We start from the raw sequence: 21563 nt of genomic DNA, 5'->3' as shown, positions 1-21563 counted from the left end.
ACTGGAGGTATGGATCTATTGCATGGCTTTCCTGACATCAAGAAGCTGTCGATCAAAGTCAATACTGCTCTTCCTGCATCTGGAGCTTGTGAAGGACTTCTTAGTCATGCAGGACGCCTGTTCACTGCTAAACAGTTAGAGCTTCACAGAAAGAACCTTGAGAGCAAACTGCTGCTGAAGCTTAACCATCACCTCACTGAGTGAAGAAATGGCACATTTTTGCTAAATATGCAGAATGCACACCCATATAATTTATGGTAAACTGAGCTGCCTTGTATGAAGATATGTTGAAGATGCCTCGTTCTAACGTTTTCAACGTTTTCTCTGAGGCTGCTGTGCCATTTGGAGCAAAGATGAATATAAAGTTTACAGCATATCTTGTCACTGGAAATTGTTTGCACTGATACATACATTTTACTTTACTGATAAAATCCTATCTCTCAAATCCTCACTCCCCCTAGTGGTGAGCCCTGCTCTCACTGGAGAATGTACTTCAACTTTTCATCAGTTTGAGCCAGTGTCACTTTGTACACTTAAGCAAATTGTCAAGCAACTGAAAATTACTAGTTCTGCATATGAACCTCTTCCGTCTCGCATTGTGAAGGACGGCTTTGATGTAATTGGGCCCAGTATTCTATTTTTAATGAACTCATCATTGTCTTCTGGCTATGTTCCCTCTGTTTTTAAACATGCTATAGTGCAACCTGTTCTTAAAAAAAGATGTCTTGATCATTGTGATTTCGTTAATTATAGGCCGATATCCAAACTTCCGTTCCTCTCTAAAATCCTAGAGAAGATAGTTCTCTCACAACTCCAGGCTTACCTGGATGCACATGACATCTGTGATAAATTTCAATCTGGTTTTAAACCACGCCGCAGCACTGAAACAGCTTTGCTGAGAGTCCTTAATGATCTTCTCTTAATTACTGATTCAGGGCATTCTGCTGTATTAGTCTTATTGGATTTGTCCTCAGCCTTTGACATGGTTGACCATATTATTTTATTAACAAGGTTAGAATGCACTGTGGGCATTCGGGGCGAAGCCCTTAATTGGTTCAAATCATACCTTTTGAACAGGTCTTTCTCCGTTACCTTGGGTACTTATTCTTCCTCAACTGCATCCTTATGCTGTGGTGTGCCCCAAGGCTCTGTGCTTGGCCCTATGTTATTCTCATTATATATGCTCCCCCTAGGCTTAATCTTTGAAAAATATAACATTTCTTATCACCTCTATGCCGATGATATACAGATTTATTTTCAATTAGATGATGACGACATTGCTTCTTCGTTGCACTGCTTCCTCGAGTGCATGAGAGAAGTCAGAGAATGGCTTTCAGACAATTCCCTTATCCTGAACGAAAAGAAAATGGAGATTGTGGTGTTTGGCAACCATACCCCTAGGGGCCTATCAGCTGATACCTTTGGTTCCTTTGCCACTTCTTTCTCTGACTCAGTTAGTGACCTAGGGGTTCTGCTGGACAGCTCTTTCAAATTTAACAAACAAGTGTCTTCAGTAATCAAATCTAGCTTCTACCAACTGCGCCTTATTGCTAAGGCTAAGCACTATGTCCCTCATGAAGATCTTGAAAAGCTCATTCATGCTTTTGTGACTTCTAGATTGGATTACTGTAATTACCTCTATTTTGGTTTTCACTCCGCTCTCCTTCACAGACTTCAGCTTGTCCAGAATGCTGCGGCTCGCCTTCTGACTGGCACTAGAAAGCATGCCTCTATCACCCCAGTTCTTATTGAGTTGCATTGGCTACCCATAAAATATCGCATTGAATTTAAAATATTGTTGCTCACTTTTAGAATTATAAATAATTTAGCCCCTCGTTATCTTGTCGATCTTCTTAGTTTATATGTCCCGGGGCGAGCCCTCAGGTCTTCAGCCCAATTACTCCTGGCTCAGCCTAGATCTAGACTTAAATCGAGGGGTGACCGTGCTTTTGCCCTGGTTGCACCGAATCTGTGGAACAACCTTCCTATCGCTATCCGTGCGTCAGACTCCGTTTTATCTTTTAAATCCCGTTTAAAAACTCATTTATTCAACATAGCTTTTCATCTAGTTAGCGTCCCTGTTTTATACTTGGTTCAATTTCTTATTTATGTACTTTATCTTTTAGCTATATCTGTTCTTAGTAACTTTGTTCTTATATTCCCTTTTATTGTTGTATAATTAGTACCCTTAACCTGATGACATGTGGTACTTTGTTAATAGTCTTTTATTTATTGTCTTAATTTTCCTGTTTTTATTGTAAAGCACTTTGGTGTACCACTGGTCTTTTAAATGTGCTATACAAATAAAGTTGTATTGTATTGTTTATATATTTATATTATTTACTATAGGTATTGGTGAAAAAAGCTTTATGTTGTGAAAAACTGAAATCTGGAAGTTAGAATTGTTGTGCCTTATTTTGTTGATGTTTTTACATATATTCCTTTTGAAAATGGTAAAATTTGTATATTTATTTATTTTTGTTTGTCTGATAACATTTATTTAAAAAATAAATCAGACTTTTCAAACAGTTACTCGCTACTTGAGTAGTCTTTTCGCCAAGTACTTTTTTACTCTTACTTGAGTAACTTTTTTGACGACTACTTTTCACCTTTACTTGAGTAATAATATTTTAAAGTAATGCTACTCTTACTTGAGTACAATTTTGGATACTCGACCCACCTCTGATTATACACTTATTACTTCCTTTCAGTGTTGAGATGGTTGACTTGTATCTTCTTTCCACTACATAAAAATCTTTCATCTCTATCCCTTGACTCAGCCCTTTAAAAGGTAAATTAATACAGTGATGCAATATAAGTGCCCCCTCACATAATCATGATTAAAAACTGTTGCACCTTTGCCGATAGAGCAATTGTTCCAAACATTTTTATTTAGATGAAAACATTTTCAATTTAATTATTATAATTATGGTTGTAAACTTACTTAACATTTTTATTTTACAGACACTGGAATCAATACTTCACTTAAAGTAAATATAGAAAATATTTTTTTCTTTCATTTGCTTTGCATTTCAATTTACAATAATAATAAAAACATAAGCAGATAATCTGATGGAGAAATTCAGAGAAAATTTCCCCATCAGAAATTTTTGAGAAAAAGAAAAATTTGATGCTTTTTCTCAAACCAAAAGACAGTTCAGTCAGAACTGCAATTTGTGTCATGCATAATTTCATATTTAAATTCTACTTCTCAACACTCTTAACAACAGTCCACAACATATTATGAAACACTTGGCTTTACTGGTATAATTTATGGCTATTGCACTGTATTACAAATGAGTAAGCTAATTTCAATATGTTATTCTATAACACTCCTCTACGATTTAATACAGCAGTGATTACAAGGTCTTGTTTTTGCTTTCATGCGATTGAGATAAGTTCTTTTGCAAAGCTTCTTAACTGCATTCATCACTTCTTCTGTCTTCAAAGCATATACAATCGGATCGAGCAAAGCTGGTATTGTGTGTGTCAATGTGGAATTTATCATTCTGGCATTAGGATCAATGTAGGAGGCCCTTGCAGCTATGTTAGTGATTCCAATTGGCAAGAAGAAAATGACCACAAGGATCAGGTGAGAAGTACAAGTTTTTAATGCTCTGAGTCGCTCCTCTCTTGACGTAGTCCTGCTCAATGCTATGAAAATACAGACATATGTGGCTATTATGAATATAAGAGGAATGATGATAAGTATAGCAACAAGTGCAGATGCCATGTTGTAATTTAAAGATGTATCATTACAAGCCAGACGATAAACTGGTCCGTGATCACAGAAAAAGCTGTTAACCACCAAAGATCTACAGAATGAGAGACGATTAACAAGCCCAACCATGGTTGCTATTACACTCACTAAAAAAATCCATACAAACAGCAGAATTGCAGTAATTGATTGTTCAGTCACAATACTATGATACCTTAAAGGGAAACAAATGGCTATAAGTCTGTCATATGCCATAGTGACAAGTGTCCATGACTGCACACTTGCAAAGAAAATAACAAAGAACATATAACTTAAACAGGCGTCATAGAGGATGTATCTCCTGTCAAACAGAAACGTATCTAAGACTTTTGGGATGAGAGCTGTGCTCCCACACAAATCTGTCAAAGCCATGTTGAACACAATCATGTATTTAGGAGTATGAAGAGTCTTCACCAGTGAAATAAGTGAGAGAAGAAAACCATTACCCAAAACAGTCATGATGTAGACAAAACACAGGAAGGCATAGAAATACCTAATATGAGGGATGTTGGGAAACCCACTGAGATAAAATTTTGCAGGGCGAACAAATGTGTTATTAAACATGGTAGTGGTTTTATCTTCTGTTCCCATTGCAAATATTTGTTTCCCTAAACATAATAACAGTAGAATAGAATAAAGCATAATGAGTTACTTGATTGTTGCTGTGTAAAAAAACTAAACTCACCCGCGAAGACAGAGCATTGCACAAGTGGGTTATACTGTGAAAGATGTGCCGCTTATATATTACCTCTATCACTGTGTGACAGTTGGAAATTCAGGTAGGTGTGCCTCTTTCTATCAGAGTTTATATCATCAATATGATGGCGTAACTGTTTAAGAGCACTGAATCATTAATGAAAAATGCTTAAAACAGCACTGGAAGAAGTAAAAAGTTTTAAGTGTCTTAACCCTCCTGCCATCCTTTAAAAAACTCACACCCATCACCCTAGGGACCATTCTCAGCCACGCCATAAAAAGACCATATATCCATATTTTATTCCACTTTAAATTAGCCAACCTTGTAAAACTACTTCTCCCTGAAATATTCATGTAAAGTTTTAATTATATTTTCGTTGTTTTAACCCTTCAAATCCCAGTGTTATTACATGAGCGCCCTGTGTTATAAGCCCCAAAAACCAAAAAACGAAACTAAATATTTCCACAAAAAACCAGTTGAAGTAATATGTGATTGTCATTATAAGTAGGCCTTTAGATGGACCAAAGATTGGCACCAACATACATTTTGACCTGCCATTATTTTTTTTGCATTTTTTTTGCAATTTAAAAATTAAAACTTCAAGGCCTTGAGTCTTCATTGACATCCAAGAAAAGAAGAAAAAATAAAATCATATGATGATAATTTGGGGTTGAAAAATAGCGTTTATAATGGAAGTCAATGGGCAGAAAATGGTCCCCAGGGTGATGGGTGTGGGGATTTCTGCTGCTCAGCCATTTTAGGCTGATTTAAGGAATTCACACTGGAATATTAACATTGACAGGTAAAAACTATCCTGTGGCAAGTTTGGTTATATTCCACTGAACACAGTGGAAATGGCAGCCATTTAACACATAGCAGTGGCACAAAAAGGTCCCAAGAAGGCAGGAAGGTTAAACTAAATTGTGTCTGAGTTTTTTTAAACAAGCAAAATTTGAATTGAAGCCACTAAGAGCTTTTAATGCTCTTTGTTTGTGTGTGGAAGGCTGATGGGGACACTCAAGTTTGTAAATGCAATAATTCGTACCATAGGTGCATCTACTAAAATCTCAGATAAGTTTGAATCTCAGTGACCTTGACCTCAAAGTCAAGGTCATGTAATGACCCCACGTTTCAATGTCTGAGGCAGGCCACAATGAGTGATTTGGTCTTTCAGATTGTGTTGATCTACTTGGATGATCTATTCGTGTTTTCAACAATATTCCAGGATCACCTTGTGAGAGTCTCTTCTCAAGGTAAAGGTTGAAAAATGCCATTTCCTCCGGCTCAAGTTCAAGTTTCTCGGTCATGAAGTGTTGGCTCAGGGGATAAGCACTGATCCTGACAAGATAAGCGCTGTGGCAAAATGGCCCAACCGCAGTACTGTGATAGAGCTAAGTTTTTTGGAATTTTGCAGTTAGTATAAGAGATTTATTGAGGGCTTTTTCCAAACTGCAGGGCCACTCCATGATGTAGTGAATGTCTGCGTTAAGAAGACCAGTCATGGCAGGGCTAAACAGCTTTTTGCTTCAGCCTGGATGTCACAGTGCTTACAAGCTTTTGAATTACTTAAGGAAAAGTTGACTAGTGCCCCTGTTCTAGGCTATGCTTCGTTCTCCAGAGGCCTGGTAATGAACTAATCATTTGATTCAGGTTTGTTGACCCAGGGTGATATCTAAAACCTTCAGGACACCGGCCTTTGAGGCCTGGAATTGCCCAAACCTGCTGTACACACTCCAGCCTCGTCCCCTTCTACCGAAGTGTCGAGGAAGAGCCAGAGGAAGAGGCCCAGGGACAGCCAGGCTGTACTTCAGTTTCTAAAAGACCAGGTGGAAAGAGAGGAAGAGAGAGAGAGACAGGCGCTGACTAGGGAGGAAGAGAGGGAGAGGGCAGCTACTGAAAGGGCAGACCGATATCTATCACTGTTTGAAAAACTTGTCGAAAAATTTTAAATAAAGCAATTTGGAATGCAAGCATGCTGATCCACACAGGTATGCACACATGGGTATTCACAGACGCGGACTAAAGCTTTCTTGGCTTTAAGACATGCATGCGCTCAAAGCACACTGTGCGCTGTCTATCTTGCGTGCTGCACAATATCGTTTATTATTTAGTAAATATTGATATCTATGACTAGCTAGTTTATTGTGATGGTGCTTTGTTTTCTCTATTATTATGTTGCTCTTTGTTGTTTGCTGTCTCCTCTGTTTGTTTTTTTTGTTTGTTTTTTTTTTTTTCTCCATACAGGTGACCCAGGAGTTCTTTTTTTTTTCTCTCTCTCTCTTCCCCCCCCTTCTCACCGTCTCTTCTCCCCTTTGGTTTTCTTTCTTTCTCTCCCCCTCTTTCTCTCATTCATTCCCCCTGTCCTATTTATTAAAAAAAAAAAAAAAAAAAAAAAAAATGACAAAGGATGAACTGAAGCTCTGCCATCACGTAATGTCGCATACTGCTGTTTCTGATGTCATTTAAAAAAAAAAAAAAAAAGCAATTTAAATCTCAATAATGAAGTGAGGTTTCTGCTGCATGTGCAACAGAGAATTTCTTTAGTCAAAGTAAAACATCATTTCAACAAGTGTAACAGTTACAATAACCTTTAACATTGAATTCAACCTATACAACCGTGAGCGCACAAGCAAATATACAAAAACGAACACTAATGTACACTATTTACAAGCTGAACAAATAAAGATGTATTTTAACTAATTAACTTAACTAACTAACACTAATTTGGAAAAAAAATGATTTGAATTTACTTTTTTTTTTAACCAACAGTTTAAAACAGGCTTTTTCTTTTGGCCTTAGCTGCCTACATATCTTGTGTGAGCATGACTACATCTTACAAATGAAACCTTTACCTAGATGTAGTCATGTTCAAACAGACATGCAGGCAGCTGTTCAGGAGCAAACAGTCGTGCAGCAAGCCTGGCTCGGATACAAGCTCCAGAAAACTCCCTGTCCACGCCCGTGCAATCTGTTTCGGCTTCTGGTCCTGCTTGTGCCGCCTCCTCCTCATCTCCTTCTTCTTGGCAGACGTCATCTGTTGCCACACAGATGTTGTGGAGGATGCAGCAAGCTCCCGCAACTTTGGGAGCAAACAGAGGCCGGATCTCAAGGGCTCGCAAGAAAATGGAGCGCCAGCGTGTTTTGAGGATGCCAAAGGTACGCTCTATGATGTTTCTGGCCTTGGTGTGGTGCCGATTGAACCTTTCTTCAACTTGAGCTTTAAAAGAAAGACAGTACACACTATTATTCAGTGCTTAGTAAACTTTCAATTAGTGTAATAGGTAGAATTATAATATTGCATTTCTTTTCTTAAAGCTCTGCATGCTTCACAGTAACAGATGTAGCACTACACGTGTTTGTAGGTGTAAAGAAAAGGGGAATTATTTTCTTACTTGACACAGGCTGGCGATATGGGGTCATTATTGCCACTGGGTGCTTAAGGCAAGGGTATCCTCCATCTCCCAAGAGGAAGTAGCCTGCTGGTGGATACAGGGCCTGTTTGTACATTGGGGATCTTCGTAATACTAGTGCATCATGCACAGATCCGCAATTACCAATGTACACATCTAGGAACACACTTCTGGAGTCACAGATGCCCTGCATCACGATAGAGGGAAACAGTTTCCTATTGATGTATGACCTCTTACAGGGCTCTAGAGTGCGACCAATTTGGTCGCAAATGCGACCAAATTTTTTAGTGGTGCGACTAAAAAAAAAACATTTGGTTGCACCTGTGCGACCAAATGTTCGGGTAGCAAAAAAAAATAAAAAATAAAATCTGCAACCTTCCCTGTGGTCAACAGTAGACACACATTTTGCCCCTATCGTGGACTAAACCAATCAGAGATAGTAAGGGGCGGGACCTCTCTGATTGGCCGTGGTCCAGTTGAAAGTCCAGGTGGAAGTGGGAGGTGAGTAGCTTGAATAAAGCGATATCAATTCATTAAATCCTGAATCGACTTTTAAATATAACTGTGTTTTGCCAGAAACGCCAGATTCTCCGATTAAAGCTCACAAAACCATTTCAACAACAACCAAACAGCAAATGAGAGCAGGTACACGGATTCCCCACAAAGACGTAAACACAGAGCGGACCGACGCATCAGAACCAACTTTGTCTTTCTCGGCTTTCTCACCCGACGGCCCGTAGACGGACACGCTGTCGGAGCTTACCGATCCTGATGCGTCGGGTCCGCGCTGTGATTACGTCTTTTTGCGCTGATTCTGAGCTGCAGGTTTTGTCTCTCTCCAACCAAAATCCACCGAGCCAGCAGCAAAAGAAGCAGCAAACTGCGCTTCACATTTGATCAATGTCGTCATGAATTTTGCTGTTTTGCTTCCACGACTATTAAAATCACACTTCATGCACAGCTAGCTCTCTCTCTATCTCTCTCTGTACTTCAAGAACAGTTTCCCGTCTCCAATCTCTGTTTTCTGTATTATTAATTCGCTTATTACCCACCAGTCTACCGTTGGTTACAGCGCTGTCGGCTGCTGTCTTTTTCTTTTCTTTTTTTCACTTAAATGACCTCGGACAAGAAAGCCTGTTTTTTCTGTTGTTCAATACTGAAGAAATTTTAACTTTATATGCAGAACATTGTAGAATATTTTTAAGGTTATCTACTATAAAAAGCCAGACCAGGAAAATCTCCTTCATGTTTTTCTGTGTTTTATTCTCAGTTACTTTCACACAAAGGCATCTGCTGTGATGTTCACAATTCTGAAGAAGTCAGTACTGATAAATGATCAGAATTATAATATTTCTGACTGTCTGAGGCTAAGTTGAATCGAATCGGGACTTTGAAAACCGGAATCGAATGGATTATAGAAATCAGTGATGATACCCAGCCCTAGTGAGCAGCCTAGGCACGACAGACGTGGATGTAGCTGTAATAGGAAAAAAACTATTGCTAACTTTTCTGTTAAGTTAATGCCTGATCCTTCTGAAATTCATAGCCAGTGCTCTGACACGGTGTCATCAATCTTTGAATGCTGAAAAAGTACAGTGTATCCAGAAAAACACATTATATTATATAAATTATTATAAAATTTGTGTGCGCCTAACTTTTGTGCCAGTACGCCTAACTTTTTAAAGTTAGGCGTACCGGTACGCCCATGGCAAAAAGTTAGTCTAGAGCCCTGTCTTATGTGGTTCCCCAGGTGGAAGAATGCAGATGTGGCATCCATCAATTGCACCAGCTGTGCAACGGAATGCCTCATTGCCAGCAAGGCGTGCAAAGCCTGCCCCAACCTCTTCCATTTCTTCTGCCTTTGGGAAATGAATGACGCGATGCAGAATTTTCATCATTTCCTCTATGACATTGTGGACAATCCTGCACACTGTTGCCACCGGCATGCTAAAGATGTCTGTTGTCACTTGGTATGAGGCTCCACAGGCCAGCCAGTAAATGGTCACGAGCACCTCAATTTCGTGGTTCCATCCGTGTTGTTTTTCCCGGGGGAGCATTTGAAACAGCATGTTAATGCTTGCTCTTGACAGTCTGAAGGCTGGTTTTAGGTCAGCTCCAGTAAAGAAGATTGAAAGGATGGGGATACTGTTATTACTTTGTGTATATATTTTTTGCTGGGCTTTTCCCCTGTTTTAAAAAAGAACAAAAGATACTTACAGTATTTAAACAGATATGATTCAGGTTTTTTATATATTTATTGAACAGTTACTGAAATATTTATTGTTATTTTTAGTATACGTTATGTCATGTTTACTTAAATTTGTGATTAAAACACAATATGAACTTCGATGGCTTTCCTAAGTGTGTATTTCTGACCATTTGCATGACATACAAATGTCCTATTTATGTTGTTAAGTTACTTGAGAATTCACTTGTCTTTGGAGAGCTTGTTTCAGTACTCCACAGTGATATCTTTGTTAAACTGTATAAGCTTTATCTAGTATTGATCTACCACCATATGATATTATACACAGCAAATGTGACCTTTTCTCTAGATTTGGGAGTACATGCATAGAAAAACCAGGCTATTAATTTTTTTTTTAAAAAATGTACCGAGTCAAGAAGGCACGCCATCAAGGCACGTCTCCTCTCCCTCATCTTCGTCCTGGCTCTTCTCTCCCGGATCCGTCTTCTCAGTTGCGCTGCTTCGGTTTCAGCCTGAAGGTACAGAATGCCGGCAGCAACTGCGACAACCACCCGATCCATTTTTCCTTTTTTCTCTTTTCCTTTCCTTATCTTTTTACTGACCAGATCAACCACTGATACCACAAACTATTCCCGTGATTATTTCCCACCGGTGGCTCTTTATATAGCCGCACATCTTGCTATAGTGAAGGTAAAGTAGTTAATGAAAATATTTTTCATGTATTATTTTTTCAATGAAAACACACAGAGTAACGTTTATATGTAATTTTATTTCATTCTTTATTGATAGTGGAGCAGCCGATCCAGCCTGGTGATGTTAGCCTGACCTGTGACATCATCTAGTACGCTGGTGTTCCAATTGTACAAATCGCGAGTCCGTGCTCGCGTTCTCGGCGAGTCCGTACTCCCGTGCGTTCTCGGCGAGTACGTACTCGTGTACTTTAGAATTGAGAAAGGGCCTGTGTCTTGGGGACAAGCACCCCAATACAGGAAGTGTATATTAGCTCTCTGTTTAAACATCTCTCGTAATCTCCAGCAGGCAATTCAGAGTTCAGATGGAGCTGATGGGTGAGGGAACTTGCCCAGTTCTAACTACCTCTCTCTCCCAGGTGTCTACCTTGCCTGTACTACTAAAATCTGGGGGCCTTAGCAGCCTTTTTTTTTTTTCTTGCGCCTGTCCTGTTTGGCTCTTTTGCCATCAGAATTATTGTCTAAAGGCAAAGAAAGATGCCCAACGGATTTACTTTACCAAATTGACCATCCCAGCCTTGCCCCTGGAGGGGGAAACTGCACCCAGACCCAGGTGGTGTTACCCTTTTCCCTGCGGTGGGGAGAGGCAGACTGCCCCGACTCCGCAGCAGCAGGGAGGCCCCACACTCCAGACCGCAGTCGGACGGCCGACTCCACCTTCTAGCCCCCCCGCTCCAGCAGGCCGCAGAGAACGGGGGTGAGAGAAGACTCCAAACCTCCCTCCACCCGCTCATTGTAGTGTTGATGCATGTGTGTTCTAAGGTGCATTTAAAACCCAGGAGGGCATGGAGCTACCTGCCAGAGAGCAGCAGGTAAGCGCATAGTCCCTCCTGCTAGCCCTCAATGTCTACGTGTATTTAAAATTGAGAGGTGGGCAACAGGGGTGAGGTGTACACCCTGATGGTCTTTTGGAATCCGTGTAGCGTGCCCACCCCCAAGATCCTATATGTATGTGTAATGAGAGTGTGAGTAATGTGAATGTCTAAGTTGTGGGATAAAATTGAGGCAGAGGCAGCCAGGAGGGGACAGAGGGGGAAGTTGGAATGTTACATTTCAGACACTTTGATAAGTCTTCACATATCGCGCGCCAAAACTTCTGAACTGGTGGACAGAACCAAAGAACGTGGATATAATTGTCCGGTGAATTGGTTTGGCAGTGTGAGCAGTTGTTGGTAGACGTAAAGCCCATCTTGAACATGAGCCTTAGCAGCCTTGCTGCTGGGCCTGGTACCTATAAACTATTGTAGCTAAGATATAATATACTGAGTGTGAACATTCTCAAAACTGTATTGTATATAGTTTATTTTTTGTTGTATAAATTTAATTTTTGTAAAACTAAGGTTCCACATGTCACTGTTGAAGTGGGGCATTAATCAGTATGACACCACTTGTAAACATGCTGCATGTGTGGGGGTTCCCAGCCAGAGCTGCATGGACTCCACACTGGTAAGGCACACTTTCTGTAGCTCCTCTGCCTGTACTAAATTATACGTTTAAATTTGGTGTATTTTTCTTTACTAAGTATTAGTTCTTATGGCTAAAGGCCCCCAAAGTGTTTTTGATTACTTTGAACGAGGAAAATAGTAATTGGAACTGCCTTTTATCTGTTACACCATCCGTTTATGTGTTCCTCACTTGTGCTAAACAGGGATGAGGAGAGGCCTGCTGTTGCTGTGTGACACTGATTTTGCTGAACCACTTTGTCTTTTAGGTATGTGTAAATGTACAGGTTTTGTTTTATGTGTATAATGAGTATAATGATCTGAGTCTGCACATTGAATAGTATTTTCAGCCATGTTGGGAAAAGTTACATTTGTTTGAATATTTTGTAACTGATCCATCTTAGTGGGGATTGCTGTATGGACTCTGGGATGAGGAGAGGCCTGCTGTTGCTGTGTGACACAACGCATTCAACCGTTTGAAATCTGCTACACTATACCTGTTACTGCAGATCCCCTCTAGATAGGTGCACTTGGAATATAATTGCATACAGTTTAGTGGCCTGAACAGTAGGCCCCAGGGGTCTGTTAGTTTTAAAGGGCTAGAGTAACCTGTAAGAGTTATTCACACTAATACTGATTAATACTTAGGTTTTAACCTTTATTGAATATTCCAATAAACACTCTGGAAACATAGAAAACAATGAAACACTACCTCAAAGATCCAGTACCATGACAATAACATTATGTACTGCTACTTTCAGAACCTTTAGCATTTAGCACTTAGGTCCTCCTACGCCATTCAGGCAGCTAACGAGCGGCTTACGCTTCGTCCCAGGCAATGTCGACGGTTCTCAGATCATCCATAAATGATCGACGCCATGTGATCTTTGGTCGGCCTTGCTTTCGTTTGCCAGTGCGTGGGAGCCATGTAATGGCGATCTTGGCCGGGCGATAAGGGAGTAGACTTAAAATATGGCAGTACAATGGTAATTTCAGTACCATTGATATTTATTTTAGAGATGGCACGATACCACTTTTTTATGTCCGATACCGATATCATAAATTTGGATATCTGCTGATACCGATATGAATCCGATAGTGTTTTTAATCAATAAAACAGTTTTTTTTATATCTTGCTGCATTTTGTATAAGTTCATACTCAAGTTTAAAAAACAACATCAACAATAAAGCTATTCTGTTATACCTGTATGCAAAAAAAATTGTTCAGTTTCGCAATACTGATCAATCTAATAAACTTAAACCTACACCATCCTCCCTATTCTGGTATTTTAAAGAGTAAGCAACCTAACTAATAGGGTTCCAACTCCCAGCAACAAAAATAAAAAAAAATAAAAAATAGGGAACCATTCCTCACGCTCCACCTCATGATGCTTAATCGACATAATCAATCTTAATTTGATGCAGTGTGGAAAAAAAATGCACAGAAATAAATTATTTTTCAAGAAATATTAAATAGATTCAACATCTTTCTTCAACAGAATTGCAGACTGCACAGATCGTACCTTCCCAAAGGAAAAAGTACTATAGCTTACTAGGGTATATTAGACTTAATAGTTACTATATACAGTAATGGACTTCTATACATTTTACATCAGATTAAAACTTTGGGTGTAAGATTCGGATAATTATTTATTAAAAGCTAGACATTTTAAATGAGAATAAGAAAGAAAAGTACGTCTTTGTGCCCCCTGGCTAAACTTTGCTAGAGCCGCCCCTGCACAGTTACCAGCCATCAGCTGCGTAGAAAAGGATCCTGGTGTAGAAAGTAATATTAAATAAATTCTAACAACAGATTATCAAAGTTAAACGTGCTGCTGTTGTTCAGCCGCTGGTTTCCTCTTTCTGGTGCGAAGTGGGCCAAAAACAAACAAGGGAGAAAAGCCGATCAGCTGATCATTGATCAGTTTCACGATTGAAGTAGCAACAGGAGAGAGAGAGGGAGAGAGAGAGGCAGTCGCTCAATATATCGGTTGTTAAGCTTAAAGCGGGAATGCTTTACAAACATTCAGAGATGGACTTACACACTTGCTTTACTTCTCTGGGATAACTTTGTCAGAGATGAAATGCCGGGTTGTTAGCGAGGCTCCAAATACTCAACCAGACCGCAGACAGTTCTCGCACGCCACAGCCGCTCTATCACGTGACGCATACTGCTCCAACGTGCTAACGTTATGAGGCGAGTTACGGCGTGTCGCAAGTTTTGTGAGGAGCTTTCGTGATATTTAATGGATCGGATTACAGTTTTTATTTCTCTCCGATATCCGATCCAGTAATTTAGATCAGTATTCCACCCATACCGATACGTAATATCGGATCGGTCCATCTCTAATTTATTTAGACTGTTTTTCTCCAATTGATCTTTCTGAGTTAATTTCAGTAATCACTTTCTTCAAACCATCAATGTGTCTTTTAGACTCCATTCCTACAAGACTCATCAAGGGAGTCCTTCCATTAATTAATGTTTCAAACTTAAATATGATCAACCTATCTCTAATAATCAGCTATGTAGCACAGGCCTTTAAGCTGGCAATAGTTAAACCCTTAAAAAACCCATCACTTGACACAGCTGTCTGAGGTGATTATAGGCCAATTTCAGCCCATCCTTTTATCTAAAAAATCTTGAAACAATTTTTTGATAAAAGTTGTAAAACAGCTAACTGATCATCTACAGAGGAAAGGTTCATTTGAAAAATTGCAGTCAGGTTTTAGAGCTCATCACTGTACAGAAACAGTTTTAGTGAAGGTTACAAATGATCTTCTTATGAACTCTGACAGTGGATGCATCTAGGTGCTTGTCCTGAGTACAGCATTCAATACCGTTGACCACAATATTTTACTAAAGAGATGAGAACATGCCATAGGTATTAAGGGTACTGCGCTGCAGTGGTTAAAATCATATCTGTCTAATAGGCTCCAATTTGTTCATGTAAATGGAGAGGCCTCTTCACTAGTGATGTGTCGGTCGTGAACAAAACGGCTCACGGTTCACACTGCAGGTCTTAATGCTCAATTCCGATTTTTTGATCAAATCCGATTTTTTTTGTCTGCTTGTTCACACTACAAATAAAATGTGACAGCAAACGCACTCTAGTGTGAACTCTCAAAGCGGCCCGCATGTGCAAAAGAAGACGTCACACACAACGCGCTCTGTTTAGACCCAGAGCAAACAGCATTGTTTGACTGATGGCCGTTAATATAAAGACTTGTTTCGGACTTTACGTTTCCCAATTTTGCTTTAAGTTATAAAGTTATTTTGTTATTTACAAATGGCCTAATAATTATCCTTAATGCTGTTTTAGAGAGGAGCGGTGCTTCAAAGGATAGTTGCAGATTTCTGTCAGAATCTGCAGATTATACAGTATAAATAAAATGTTCACGTTTCTCCAACGTTGTCTTCCCAGCAGTTTCACCGGATGGCCAGGAAGCGTTCACGATGTTTTCTCGGGCGCTTCTCCGGCGCTGATAATTGGCGTCTGTCTTGTGTCAGTGACGTAAAAGACAGATTTAATGTGACAAGACCATTCAAACAGCAGTCGCTTTCTAAAACATCAGATATGTATCGGATTCAGTACCACATATGAAAGTGACCCAGATCGATTTGAAAATATCGGTTTTGTGCCGTTCACACTGTCATACTGTCAATGGAAAATTGTATTTAGTAGTCAGTATAATCTTTTAGTGATATAAGTTTGCATATGGTAGAATACTGCATGTAGTTATTTGTATTAGGAAATATTAAACCATGTATACTTAGAGGCATATAATTAATTGTGTGTGATCACTAACAGGCTGCAGGCTTGGGGTGCACCCCAGGAATGCACCCCCACGTCCTGGGAGCACGAGAGAGCTTGTACCTGGTTTTATTGTTTTATGGCAGGATTAACGTAGTTACGTTTGTTTTAGTCTAAGTGCTCTTTGTTTAGATGAACTGCAGGACTTCCTCACCGTGTTATCTAGGGTGAACCATCTAGGGTGAGGGGGAGGCTACCCTCTTCCTGACCAAGGATGTTTGACCCTTTGATCAGCAGTAACACACACACACACACACTGAAGTATAAATAAAGACCGGGGCAGTTTCTTAGTGCGAGTCTCTCAGTAGGGAGCTGCCCTTGCTAGCAAGAACTCTGTGTGTTTCTCTTCTCTGAGTCTTTACTGAAGAAGTGTTTTAGAATATTTTCCCTAACATTATTTGGTCCTTCGTAGCCGGAGCAGAAAATATCAGAATTGTTATCTGTGACTCTGTTCCAGGATCCAGCACTGATTCCTGACGCCGTGGGGAGCCAGCACCGAAGCCTGTGCACAGCCCTCTTGGACGAGGAGAGAGCCCCAGGACGTTAAATTCGGGTCTGGGCCGGTGTTATAATCTGGTCCACGGCGGTGGGATTCAGTCCAATGATCTGAATCACCAGTGGGACGTCAGGGGTGAGAAACACTATTTTGGTATATAAGACGGCCGCAAAAGTTTAAAGAAATGTGGTAAAAAAGGTCCAAGTTCGCCAAAAGGAACTGTGTTTCGACCAGTTTTAGAGGTAGCTGAAATTATCTCGTGACAAATTAGGTTTAAGTTTGGCAAAAGGAACTATGTTTCGACCAGTTTTAGAGGTAGCTGAAATTATCTCGTGACAAATTAGGTTTAAGTTTGGCAAAAGGAACTATGTTTCGACCAGTTTTAGAGGTAGCTGAAATTATCTCGTGACAAATTAGCGCGCAACTGTCTATGTGTGTGTATGTGTCTGGAAGTAAGTTGATTTTACAGCACAATATGCTGCTGAACTACTTCCATTTTTGTTTTCTTTGCTGAGGCTCACGTGCTGGTGACAGGAGAACGGTTGAGTTTCATCTCATAAAACTGATACCGCTTCACCGTTAGGGTGAAGTCGAAGGCCGTATCAGTAAACCACTCTGAAGTCAAGCGTGCCAGCGACGGCCCAGCAAAATCTTTGAAAATGGGTGATAAACAAGAAAAATTAACACCTGATGAGAAATGTCTAGAAAAACAGCAAGCCGGAGCAGGACTAATGCAAAAGAAAGAGAGAGGAATGCATAGTGGAAGAGCAAGAGGTAGAGGCTACACACACACACCAAACAGTGGTGTGTGGCATGCTGGAGGTGTGGAAAAGAGGGACATTTTGTACGTGACTGTAAGAAACAAAGAAGACAGTAACTCAGAATAGGATAGCAGCTCAGGTAAAGAGAGCAGTTCAGACTAGGAAGAACATAATAATCCCTCACCCAGCAAAAATTAGAGATCACAGTAGTTTGAAGTAGTTTAAAAAAGAGTTGGAAACAGACCTGACTGAATAGATATAAATGCAAGAGGAATAAAGTAAAATAAACAAAAAGCTAAATTACAACTTAATTTTAATGCATTCAAACTAATAATAAAAAGGATAACAACCTATAAACTGGTATTAATAATGAAAGCAGATAATTCACACAAACAGAACTGTGATAACTGGAGTGTGCAGCGTTTCCGTGAGCAGTTTTCCTGCATCTTGACTTGTGTGTAGAGTGTTCATAACATCAGCATCATGTTTTTGTTTATTTGTTTTGTTGGGTTGAAAAATAGTTAAATAAACTGGTGATCATATTTATGGATCACCATGGCACATATCATCAGCCATGTGATTTATTTACGCAGATGAAAAAGTGAGTGTGAATGTGTCTGACGTCACAGTGTTTTTGTGCGCTGTGTAAAAGTAATTGCCTTTGATTGTGAGAGCGGTGATTCTGCAGGTCACCAGCTATTTAAAAAATATATATATATATAAAAAAAAGAGTGAAAAAGAGACAAAATTTACATTGTAGATGAAAAATAATTATAGGAAAAAGGTTTTGTGTTGATCAGCCAAGAACAACTACAATCTTATTTTCTGCTTTTAAGAAAGGACTGTTCACAAAAACACAGAGAGAGAGAGAGAGAGAGATGTGTGTTGATTAAGCAGCGATGATAATAATGAACATGTCTTAGTTTGTTACTTTCAGGTGAAAAGCAGACCTGAATCAATTTTCCACATGCAGCGGTCGAAAGAAAGTTATAGTTTAACATCATTGGAAACATGCAGGCCAAGTTTCTGGCTGACTTATTTAAAGCGCCATGTGTCTCTCAACCTCACAAGCAAGTGCTCACTACTCCCTGAAGAATGCAGCTCCAAAGAGCAATAACATGGCAGATAAAGACAGCAGCAAGTCCTGAGCAAAGAGTCCCAGCAAAGCAGCAGCAATGTGGACAAACAGCATCAGAGAAAAAGAGCAAACCCATCATCCTGACTGATCAGATGAATGGCACTGTGTCTACAACAAGCTGAAACTTCACTGTGCATGTGAAGAAAACGTTTGAGGAGAACTGAACTGTTGGAGTTTGACATTTGCCACCTGTGGAGTAAAATGCCAAGAAGAGACAGTGGGACACAGGACAAAGCTGAAGAACTGCCGGCTGTTGGACTGTTGAAAGTGGGAGAGGAACACAGAGTGAGAAGACTAGGTGAGAACACAGAGGAATGCTGTTATTTAATGTGGGAAATCAAAATTTGGGTTAGTAAACCTGGGGAAAAGAAAACTGACTGCTTAAGTTGGAAAATTGGGGAGTCTGAAACATTGTGAAAATAGAAACATATACAAAATCACACAAACAAGCAGAACATGAATTAACCCTACTAACAATTCCAAACACAAAATGACTCATGAAGACTCATAGCACATTAGTTAAGAAATGATTAAATAATAGCAGAGAAGTGTGTAGAAAAGGCAGCTTTTAAGAACATGCTCTGCTGGATATGCAGCTCCACAGACATGCATTAGACCTGCCTAATAACACAAACACCCATGCAATGAAAATTAGCTTGTTATCTTTCATCAGTGTTAAAATAGTGTCAATTTAGCAGACACTCGTTATCAAATACTGAATTTATCCAATGCAAAAAATTGACTCTCTAGGTTGCAGGACAACAGTTTAACTTTTGTGGGAAAAAAGATCCTGGTTTGACCAACCAGTGATCAGACAATAAATTTTGTTGTTAATATAGTAAATTGGGAGAAGCTTCCTGCTTGATTGATGCAGCGCAAGTAATTTACTGTATGAGGGAAATTGTCTTTTGTGATACTATTTTGAACATGCTTTTCTGTCGTCCTGTCAACTTAGTGGGTTAATAGCTGATATGCAAATTAGTTGATCGGTTTTAGATTAATGAAAGGTGACTGAATTCTAGCACGAGTGAATGGGATGTTTGTTGTGTGTTGAGTGGAGACTCTAAAACACTGAGTTTCCTGTTTTGATGTGCGAGTGAATCCTGTATTTAGATACACAACTCTGAATATGTCAGAACAAACTTCTTTTGTGAAGTGCATGACAGCATGTCACATGTTTTATGATGAAGGGAAAAAGGAAAAATTGAATAAAATAGATCTGTGGTTTAAATGAGTGAAGAGCACAGACCTGGTGTTTAAACTCATAGCTAATAAGACATTAGGCTTATGTGTGTGTTGTGCAGCTGATGGTTGGTTTGGAGTTAATCTAGCTGATGATTTTTCTTTTGTTGTGAAGTTGAGCCTGCCAATTAGTATGATGGTATGATGAACCATGCTAATGGTGATTTACCCTCCTGAGATGAGGAGCTTGTGTCATGACTATAACAAGGCCTTTTTATTTTGATACTTTCACAGTGCACTGAAAGTTTGGTTTGATAACCTCGGTTATTTTTCATTTTTATCTTTTGAACAGGCACTGATTTTGTTTGTCTATTTCTTTTCTTTAAGCAGATCTGCACGTCGGGAATTGAAAGTGCTATACGACCTGTCGAGAAAGCCGTTACAAGTGAGTTTTCTCCACATTAAAATGGGCTCTGGAGAAAGCTACTTATTTGGGACAATATTAGATGAGCGTCCCTGCCTAAAAAGGATTCAGCGAGGTAATCCGATCTAGAAGTTCTTCTTTTTCTTTTTCTTTTGAAATGACGTCATTTTGCTGAAAGTGGAAACTAAATGCGACGATGGTTTCCACTATCAGCAAAGAAAGAATGAATGAATGAATGAATGGAAATAAAAAACAAACTGACTGACTGGTAAAAGCTGACAGGACTTGACCACGACTCAAGGTTAACCCCCACCTAGACAGGACACAAGGGTGGATGAATTTATGTGTTTTTGTTACAGGAGCAGAAAGATGACAGCAACATTCGAGGTTGCATGATGGTTTAACCTTTGAAATGCCATTTTCTGTGTCTGTGCATCTACCAGGGGTGTTATTCACTACCTTGTGTTGCTTACAGAGGTAACGGTGACAAAGTATGCATATGCCTGCGCAGCGCTAACATTTGCATTTTCTTTTCTACAGCATTGCAGTTTTTCATGTGTTTGATCATGTGATTTATAAGAGGATTAGTTAATGTTTTTTTTTACTATAGGATTTCTGGGTTTATATGTGACTGACATTCTTTCTACAGCTAGGGATGGCTAACTTTATGGTGTTTTTATGGCACCTCTGGAATGTGGATGGCTGGCGCCTGCCCACCAGGATGATCAATGTGTGTTGCTAATGTTTGTTTTTTGAGACTACATGTAAAAGATTCGGCAGAAGCGGACAAGTGACATGAGACAAACAAATAAGAGATGCGGTGTTATGGAATAGTTAATATGGGCTCATTTGCTGGCCACTCTTGAGCCCATAAATAATATATGAGTGGAGTGACTTTGCTTACGAGAAGTCACTGATTACATTACTGTTGACTGAGTACATGGGATGATCCATGTCTGAGGCAAATTATGGTAATAATTGTAGTTTACTGATTTGAGAAAACCTGCACATGACACTTGTCCTGCTAGTGCTGAATGCTTTATTACTTTATAGGTGTTTATAGGTGTGAAGTTTGATTTCACTTCCAGATTTTGCTTTCCAGGCCATGATGGTGTGTATGCAGGCTCCTGGCAGAGCCAGGTGTTATGCAAAACACACTAATATTTTTATTGCAGGATTATAGGTCCAGGGTGGTGCTGCTCCAGGGGAGGAGATGCCCTGATGTTGCCTGGGATATGATCTAGCTAATCTTTTTCTTTAAGACAGGAATCTGATTTTGATGAGTTGACTCATGGGAGTGTCCATGTGTCAAGAGAAGGGATCCAGGACTAATATGAAACAATGAATTAACATTAAATTTTGGAATTAACATTAAATTTTGTTTTATATAATTTTTGCAGCGATTTGTGTGATTAGCCGTTTTATTTACAAATATTAAACCTATGCAAGTGGTGCACCCATGTTCAGATGAGGCTTTGATGGCCTATAA

The 21563-nt window shown here is 39.6% G+C and overlaps 1 protein-coding gene across 1 annotated transcript; it reads right to left on the bottom strand.

The window, feature by feature from the left end:
* Positions 1-3337: 3337 nt before the first annotated feature.
* Positions 3338-4351, bottom strand: LOC146624327 (olfactory receptor 8G17-like). Its single transcript, XM_085363436.1, has one exon. The coding sequence runs from the start codon at positions 4346-4348 to the stop codon at positions 3338-3340; it is 1011 nt and encodes a 336-aa protein (XP_085219562.1). The 5' UTR covers positions 4349-4351.
* Positions 4352-21563: the final 17212 nt, after the last annotated feature.

The sequence above is a fragment of the Diplotaxodon limnothrissa genome, linkage group LG10 (genome assembly GCF_057381915.1).
Source record: "Diplotaxodon limnothrissa isolate DT_005_m linkage group LG10, D_limnothrissa_male_GT1.1, whole genome shotgun sequence".
NCBI classification, from domain to species: domain Eukaryota; kingdom Metazoa; phylum Chordata; class Actinopteri; order Cichliformes; family Cichlidae; genus Diplotaxodon; species Diplotaxodon limnothrissa.
The sequence above is the reverse complement of the archived record's forward strand: the minus strand, read 5'-3'. Positions and strand labels throughout refer to the sequence as shown.

What these genes read in the sequence shown, in the direction of transcription:
- LOC146624327 (XM_085363436.1), bottom strand. Translation starts at nt 4,348, where the DNA reads ATGGGAACAGAAGATAAAACCACTACCATGTTTAATAACACATTTGTT.